Source organism: Gallus gallus, chromosome 2, assembly GCF_016699485.2.
Source record: "Gallus gallus isolate bGalGal1 chromosome 2, bGalGal1.mat.broiler.GRCg7b, whole genome shotgun sequence".
NCBI lineage: Eukaryota > Metazoa > Chordata > Aves > Galliformes > Phasianidae > Gallus > Gallus gallus.
Window position 1 is genome coordinate 124,366,177 of NC_052533.1, and position 9,372 is coordinate 124,375,548.

Consider the following 9,372-nt stretch of genomic DNA (forward strand, 5'->3'; position numbering starts at 1 on the left):
GGGGTCGGGTTGAGGGCGTCCGGCGGGCGCGGGCCTGCGGGCGCCCATGGAGGGCTCCGAGGACGAGGAGGCGGAGGCCGGCGGGCCGCTGCAGCAGCTCGTGAAGCGGCAGCGCAGGGAGAAGCGCGAGCTGCAAGGTGAGGCGGGCCGGGAGCAGCCAGCGGCCTGCCCGCTCGGGCAGCTTTGTGGGGCGCCCGGCAGCGAGAGAGGCCGAAGGGACGGCGGCGGTGGGCGCTTTCTTGCATTAGCGTGTGTCTCCCGGTTCGGCGTTGTGCTGTTTTCCTTTGTTGTGAAGGGAGATGCTCTTTGTGAGGCACTGCAGAAGCGCATGCCGAAAGGACCCGGGTGCCCGCACGGCCGCGTCTCATCGCTCACGGCGCGCGGCGGCCTCCGGGCCCGTCCGGCCGCGGTGACGGCGGTCGCTGCAGCGCTGCGTCCGCGCTGCCCTGAGCCGCATCTCACCGATGTGCTGCGGTACCACAGCATAACTGAGAGTTCCTTTAGATGGGTTCTGTTGAGCTTCGTAGTTGACCATAACCTTTTCGTTAAGCATTTCCCATTGTTGATATATCGATACGAACTTTTCCTTACTTGGGTTCTTTGGCATTTAATGAAAGAGATCAATCTGTGGCCTTTAATCAGATGGCTAATTTGGCAATGTATTATCATTATAGGAAGTGTTTGGGGATGTATTTTCATCCCTCAGATAAAGCTGATATTGAAAAGAGAGGCAGTCAAGGGGTCCTGGTAGATGAAAAACTTGACATGAGCCAGCAGTATGCGCTTGCAGCCCAGAAGGTCAACAGTAACCTGCGCTGCATCACAGGAGGGGTGGCCAGCAGAGAGGGGGAGGTGATTGTCCCCCTCTGCTCTGCCCTTGTGGGGCCCCATCTGGAGTACTGCGTCCAGGCCTGGAGACCTCAGCACAAGAAGGATGTGGAGCTGTTGGAACGGGTCCAGAGGAGGGCCGCTAAGATGATAGAGGGCTGTTGGTTTTCTCCTATGAAGAAAGGCTGAGGGAGTTGGGCTTATTTAGCTTGGAGAAAGCTCCAGAGAGACCTCATTGTGGCCTTCCAGTACTTGATAAGAGCTTATAAAGAGGAGGGAGACCGACTTTTTACATGGGTAGACAGTGATAGAACAAGGAGGCTTTGAACTAAAAAAGGGGAGATTCAGATTAATTGTGGGGGAAAAGTTTTTCACTGAGAGGGTGGTGAGGCCCTGGCACAGCTGCCCAGAAAAGCTGTGGTTGCCTCATCCCTGGAGGCATTCAAGGCCAGGTTGGATGGGGCCCTGGGCAGCCGGGTCTGGTGGGTGGCAGCCCTGCACGCAACAGGGGAGCCTGCTCGAATTACTCCTTCTTGAATACCCATCCCACTTTATATAATAGTACCGTAGTACATCTCAGATCTCATGATTTCAACTGTTAAAAAGAAATATATGTAATTTAAAATGTGATAAGTGTGATATGCAGCCTGATATCTAAACTGTTAAAGCATTCTCATATCTTGAGATGTGTAATTTTTTCTTTATGACTCGCAGTTCTCCTTTAGGCCACGACTGTGGAGTGTAACATTTTGTCACGTTACTTCTTTAACAGCAAAAATTCAAGGCATGAAAAATGCTGTTCCCAAGAATGACAAAAAGAGACGAAAACAGCTGGCCGAAGAAGTCGCCAAACTAGAGGCAGAACTTGAACAGAAGCACAAGGAGGAATTAAAGCAGCTGAAGGAAGCTATGCCTGAGCAGAATAAGGTATGTTCCTTAACTTAAATGCTGGAAGAAGCGTTTAAGTGTGTTCTTATTGGTGAACGGTATTTGGTTTTGCTCTTAAGGCTAAGTTAATAGCTCAGTCTTATTAATAAATAATACGTACTTTTATAGTTCTTATTATATTGTGATTCTCATTACCGTAAGTAGTAGGCTACTCAAGCATTGGACTGGTGGACTTCAGTAGGCAATTGAAAAGTGCATTCTGATTGGTTTTGCAATACTGGTAACAGTATAGGTGACATTCTTTTTTTGCAAATACATTTTCTGTAGGCATGAGAGTTCTCACTTAAGTGCTACTGTTAGGCCATGTTAGCAGTATAGCTACTTACTTGAATGTTTCCATTGTGCTGTTTGGTGGCAAACAGAGGCTTAGTATTATTCCAGTTTAACTGCGGGAAATACTGATGAGTAAACTACATACGAGCATTTAATTGAGTAATGTACAGAAATTAACATATGTTTTTGCAATTACTAAATAAAGTGACAGAAACTCCCATTGCAAACAACTTACATTCCATAGACTTAATTCTGTATATCCAGTAGTGACAGGAACCCTTATTTTTAACATGTACTTGAGTTTAAATGCAGTTGGTGCAAGCACGCCTGTTCATATACTTTCTTCTGTCTAAATGGCAGTACAGCTTGCAGCTAAATTGGCACAACATTGGCACAACATGGTTATCTGTGACTGATACTGTGCTCCGTGCTTATCTGTCTCCTAAGTGATTTCCTAACTGTGCATCTTTTTGCTACGTAGATCTTGTAAAGAAACAGATAAAAACCTGTCTCTGCGATGCCTTCTGGACCCAAATGTTTTCTGATGTATAACTTAAGAAGGAACTAAGCAGGTTGGCCTATTGTTTGAAAACAAGAGAGAAAAAGATTAGTGAAAGACTTGCAGAGAAATTGTCTTGACTGAAAAGAATCTGCTGAGATTCCTTCTGAAAAATGTTTTCAGTTGCAAGTGCTATGACCCTATGTAAATCTTATGTAGTAGTCTTTAATCAGATTCTTAAGCAGGTGATTAATTCAAAAGCATTAAACGTAATGCTTCTTAGGTTAGTTTCAATGGCTTGTTTCATTTTTGCCAATGAGTTGTCAAAGTAGTAGCTAAAGTTCCTGTGGCAATCATAGATTTCCCTGTGAGGATTTTGGTTTGAGGTACCTGGGTTCATCTATTTCTCAACTTCTCTATTCAGACCAAAAGTACACCTATGCTTTCCCAGGTGACATCTGTTTGTACCGTAATGAGATTAGTTTTGACGTTCTGTCTTAGAAAGGTCAATTTGTCATCTCTTCCAAGTACTACTTACTCTTTGTTAAGAAGGGTGGAGCCTTCTGCTTCAACTAGCACAGAACTTGGTAAGAGCTCTCTGGCTGCTTCAGCTTAACATGCATCTGCAGGTAAGGAGAGGCAAACTCCCGTGCAGTCAGTAAGCTGTGTTCAAACTTCGGTGTGGAAGCTTGTAAGAGAACGTATAGAATTGTGCAATTCACAACCATTTATATTTTGAGATTAAAGGAAGAAGGTAATTGGATGGGTTAGGATGTGAAATGCTTGACTGTCAGCTTTGAGAGGCTTTGTGCTATGCTGATCTTTGTGTAAAAACATTGTAAATATACATTGAGACTACCTTGAAACAGCTTAAAATTGTTCTAGGAGATGCTCATCTCTGTTATTTATACTAATAAGAACTTTTAACGCTTTTTTTCCTCTTTTCAGATAGATTCTATAGCTGATGGGGTTGCGAATTTTGAGCTTGAGGGACGGGAGCAGCAGATTCAGCATCCTCGAATATCAAAAGCACAGAAGAGACGGGTATGATGTAACATCAAAACATTTTACAAGTACTCAATTAAGTTCTTTTCATTTAAAATACACTGTAGTAACTCGTAATGATTTTACAGAGGGCATTACCTAGCTAATTCAGTATTGATTTTTGCACCTACTGGTTATCTTGAAAACTTGTGAAACTGCTACATAGTCTTATGTAAGCATTTTTAAAATAGTTGCACTTCTTTACATTCAGCTGGAAGTCTGAATACATCAGGAGATAGAAGACAGGAAAAAAAATTATCAAAATCAAACCATTTTGTAAGAATTCCACTGGAAGTGCTAATAAAGAAATGAAGTAAAATAATACAGGCTATGTAGAAAAAATGAAAGTAATACAACATCACAGATTCAACAAAAGAACCTTAATAATGAAGTTCTTGTATATTTGTGAGATTGGGGATTTATTGGTCATTTAGCGTTTGCTAAAGCTTGGGTTTAGGAGGATTCTGAGACTTCATAGTACTGATTCAGGAGAACGTTTCATAAACTTCAATGTACTGAGGAAACAATTCAATTAAAGCATTGGCTCTTCACTTAGTAGTTGTCTCTGTACAGACATCTTCTGAAGTCTAATAGTTAATGTAATTTATGTTTACAATCTAAGGAAAAAAAAGCTGCCTTGGAGAAAGAAAGAGAAGAAAGAATAGCTGAAGCTGAGATAGAAAATTTAACAGGAGCAAGGCATCTTGAAAGTCAGAAACTTGCCTCCTTGTTGGCAGCAAGGCACTTGGAGATTAAACAGATTCCTTCAGATGGCCATTGCATGTACAGAGCTATTGAAGATCAGCTCAAGGATCACCACAATTCCTGGACTGTTGCAACTCTGAGAAATCAAACAGCCAAGTATATTCACAGTCACTTTGATGACTTCCTGCCATTTCTTACAAACCCCAATACTGGAGACATGTATAGCAAAGGTAAGAGTTGTAGTGTAAAAGAATTTAGAAAACATTATAATTATTTCTGAGAATTCTTGCCTTTGGTTACAGCTGAGATGTGACCAACTTGTTATTATATATTTGTTCCTGAACTTTATTAGTTTATTGGTTCTGCTGTGTTCTAAATGCTGTAGAAGTTAACAACTGTTTGGCTAATTTGGAATTTAAAAAGCAACAGCTGAACTACATGCAGTTATAAGATACTAAAAACATATCAAACTAACGTAAGAATTAAGTAAGCATAATACTTTCTTTCATATTCTATTCTAGACTCTCAAAACAGTAATTTTTGAAACACATCTGCAATTTCATGCTTTTTGTTACTAACAATACCTTGAATAAAAAGTTTAAAATGTAAGCTTCTTTTTTCCCCTATAACTTTCCTTATTCGTGCCTTCAGTCTTCATTTTTCTTTCCAAAACAGTCATGCTTTTTTTCTGGCCTGTGTTTCTTTTCTTTTTTTTTTCCCATCAGTGAGCATACATATTTTCCTGTGTTTGGACTTTTCAGGTTCTAGTTGTTCATTGTACAACCATTATTTTTCCTCATTTGCTTGTTCTCAAAGGAGAGGACTACTAACAGTTGACTTTTTTTCTTCCCCCACAGAGGAATTTGAAAAATACTGTGATGATATAGCAAATACGGCTGCATGGGGTGGTCAACTGGAAGTAAGTATTGTATTCACCCAGTTCAGAATTTTGCAGATCATCAACATATCTTCAGAGAAGGACTTCTTAGGAAATACTGCCTGTAGGCATAGGGAAACATATTCATAATTTTCTTCTGTGGTTATAATATTCCCCATGTCAGTTTTTCTGATGGTCTCCTGATGTTCTATTTGACAATGTAACAGGTAAATAATTCAGTAGCTTAAAATATTGTTAGAAAGAATGACAGTAGGTTTAAGGGAAGACTCTGTCTTAAGGGGAAGAAAGCATTTCGTGCAAGCTGGTGGTAGGTGGACTGTGTTCAGTTTTGGGCACCTCAATACAGAAAGGACATGGAAGTGCTGGAGCAGGTCCAAAGAAGGGCAGCAAGGCTTGTGAAGGGTTTGGAGAACACGCACTATGAGGAGCGACTGAAGGAACTGGGGCTGTTTAGTCTGGGGAAGAGGAGGCTGAGGGGAGATTTCAGTGCTTTCTGCAAATACCTGAAAGGTGCTTACAGTGTGAGTGGGGTTGGTCTCTTCTCACTGGTGACAGGTGACAGGATGAGGGAAAATGGCCTCAAGTTGTGCCAGGGTAAGTTTAGGTTTGGTATCAGGAAAAACTTCTTTACAGAAAGGGTTGTTAAGCACTGAAATAGGCTCCCCAGGGAGGTGGTTGAGTCACCATCCCTGGATGTGTTTAAAAACCATTTGGATGTGGTGCCCAGGGACATGATTTAGTGGAGGGTTGTTAGAGTTAGGATAGCATAGTTAGGTTGCGGTTGGACTTGATGATCTTTAAGGTCTTTTCCAACCTGAGAATTCTATGATTCTATGACAGTTGGACTAGACGATCTTAGAGGTCTTCTCCAACCTTGGCGTTTCTATGATTCTATGTTAACAAAGCTAACTATAATGGAGCAGCGTTGGATTTTTGTAATAACCTTTGAGATTGAGAAAGTATGTTTTAATTTATGTCCTTATTTTCTTTTTTTCACTGCTTTCTGAAACAGTAGTTATTACTGTTGCTAGCACAACTCTGTCTGTTTTTATCAAGACAATAAATAACTTAAGGCAATTTATTAATTGAAAAAGTTATTTTGCTTTTTAATAAAACTTAGTTTCTAACAAAATCTGAGATGTTATAACTAAACTCATATTTGCTAGACCTAAATAGCATGTCTGCTCCCCACTTGGATTTAATCGTATTACTGAATGGTTGTTCTTTTTTTGTCTTACAGCTAAGGGCTTTGTCGCACATTCTGCAAACACCTATTGAGGTAGTGCAGATGGATTCCCCTTCTATTATTGTTGGTGAAGAATATTCAGGCAAACCAATAATACTTGTGTAAGTATGTAATTTTATCCATTCTTAAAATTCTTGTTAACTTTAATAAAACTTTTTATTATTCTAAGCTTATGTCAGTCTGTGTCTGAAAGGCACCAACATTAAAACCCGCCTTTATTAATACTCTGCTTTTTTTTAATGACCATTATTTTTCTGTGCTAAAACTTGAACTTTATTTAAACTGTCTTCCAGTGCTGTTAGTGTTTGGCATGCAGTATATTTTAGTTCAACTAAATATTTGTTTTCTACCTTTTTTCAGATATATGAGACATGCTTATGGATTAGGAGAACATTACAATTCTGTAAAACTTCTAACAGACGCAACTACAGAAAATGGCAGCTAGTATTAAAAAATCCACATTGCTAACAGTTGCATCTTGATATGTTGGGCTCCAGACAATTCTTAGATGGACTAGAAAGTAAAACTACCTGGAATGGATAAAAAATGAAAAGAAGATATATGAGCCTTTGCTGGGAATCATAAACAGCTCTTGAGTTGAAACACAGAAACAAAAGTTCCGAACACCACAGAATTTTGACCTTGTTGGTATTAATCGTATGTAGAACATCTCTAAGATGCTGACCGTGTAGGTCAGAACTCTTTTTCTGTTGGTTTATTTGTTTGTTTTTCGTTTCATAGAACTTCATCCGATGCCACGGTGAAAATACTCAGCAGCAAATGGTTAATCTGCAATATACTGAAGAATTAAGGTTACTAGAAAGGTTTCTGTTAGATTATTTCTTGGAGATTTTCATGATCACGGAAGAGTTGAGGACTTAAACAAATCCATTATTTTAAGATTGATGGAGTATTCTTTGCTGCGTTTTAGTTCCATCAGAATCTAGCTTTAATACTATACTAGGGATCCCCTTTATTTGGGCAAAAAAGAGCTTGACTGAGGGAGTCACAAAAAGTGTCTTAAAATTTTACAGACTTTTATCAAGTTTTTTACCAAGATCTGAGGGCTTCACTTTTATTTTGCAGTAGGAATACTCGATGCTGTTCCTAGTACTGAATCTCTTAGGTAGAGAATCGTTGTTGATGACTGTACATCGTAACATGGATGAGTCAGCTGTGCTGTTTGTCTTTCATCTGCATGTTTTGATGGTACAGAAATCTTACAAACAGGTCCTCAGTTTCCTTAGTTCAGGTAGTGAGACTAATCTGAACTCATCATGTATGGATCTGCTGATCTACATGTGGCCTAAAATGCAGTATTTTATGAGGCTTAGAACAGCTGGTTGTGTACAAGTGTAAAAATAACCACCTTCTCTTATATCAGTAACTTTAAAGATGATATGCAAAATAATTTATATTTTCCTTATTATGCACAGAGAAGACTTGAAAGGTTTTTCTTTTTTTTAAATTTTCTCTTTTTACATTGGAAATGTAGGTTTTTGTCTTGAGGTTGCTATAGTTATGACTCCAAAACTGGCAGCAAACTGTAATGCAATCAGTTGTTTTTTAACAACAGAAGAGTTGTTTTTCTTTAAGCTGTAGCCAATAACATCATAATTGTCTGCATCATTTTAGTGTCAGTAAGTTGCTTTGGAGAAAAGCAGTTCTTGTCAGATTTAAACATGTATGCCCTCAATTGAAAATTATGAGGTAACAGTGCACATATTGTAATCCTTTGGTGAATTTAGCCAGTGGATTGATGTTCCCAGGACTTAGAAGTTGCAAATCTGCTCTTAAGCAAATAGATAAATGTTCACTTTATGGATCAGGTTATGTCTGAATTAAAGCACTTTGAGAGAAGGAAAAGTAAAAATTAAAGACCAGTCATAGCAGAGGTCTGTGGGGGGCAGAGAGGTGCTGGTTGAACAAGCAGAACACACATTAAGAGTTTTTTAGAATGGTTTAGATAACCATGTATTAGCAGGATCAAAAATTTGCTGCATCCTTATTTATCAGATACAGTATAGCAAATATAGCTCTATTTGCAGCAGCTGTTCTACTGCAGAATTTGATTTACTACCTTGCCTGTATGAAACCATGTTTTTAATTTCAAACAAAAAAAGAATCAGATGTTATTATGGAAAAGATGTCTCTATTCATAATACCACTATGAATTTTGCTAAAAATAATAATTTCAAATACTGTTCTCAGCGTTGCTTAAAATTGGCATGATACAAAGTGCATATGCTGCTTTTCATAGATACCTTGTGAAAGAAGTTCTTTGGTTTGTTGGGATGTCATTTTTTTTTAATTGACAGAGGAAAATGTCAGAATCCTGGAATGCCTGTACTAACAGTTTGTGCTGTTTGTTATGTTTACAATCTGTATAAAGAAAAAGAATGTTTTAATAGAGTGAGCAGAAGATCCTTGCTCCTGCTGCGTGGACCTTGCCAAAATGTAATAAATTGGTTTATATGTGGCAATTTTTGTTGTGGTCACTAATTCTGTACATGAGTTGTTCACTTCTTAATTTCTAGTATTAATAAATTTACTAATTTTTATGACTTTAGGATTCTGCTGTAGCACAAATTCTCTGCAACTCCTCCCATTCAAGCAGACAGAGCTTTGCTCTTTGTAAAATTGTGTTTATAGATGAGCTGTATGCTCAGCATTGTAGTAATTTACAGAAGAATTTATTTGAAAATATCCTTGAACTTCTCTGTACGTGAAAATGACCAAGTGAAATGGGGTTCTCTTCAGAATTTTAATTCTGAATATTAATTTCCTGGTGAACCTGGGACATCTGCCTATACCTGTCATCATCAGCCTTCCCCATCACGTGCCCTTTTTAAAAGTCCTTTCCCAGCTTTCCTGTAGGCCCTCTTCAAGTATTGTAAAGCCACTATATTCAGGTATTGGAGAGCCCCAGCT

The 9,372-nt window shown here is 39.0% G+C and overlaps 1 protein-coding gene across 1 annotated transcript; it reads left to right on the plus strand.

Annotated features, from left to right (window-relative positions):
- On the plus strand, positions 1–9,005 carry OTUD6A (OTU deubiquitinase 6A). Its single transcript, NM_001006347.2, has 7 exons — positions 1–137; positions 1,601–1,755; positions 3,497–3,592; positions 4,215–4,527; positions 5,155–5,216; positions 6,436–6,542; positions 6,802–9,005. The coding sequence occupies exons 1-7, from the start codon at positions 47–49 to the stop codon at positions 6,884–6,886; spliced, it is 909 nt and encodes a 302-aa protein (NP_001006347.1). The 5' UTR covers positions 1–46; the 3' UTR covers positions 6,887–9,005.
- Positions 9,006–9,372: the final 367 nt, after the last annotated feature.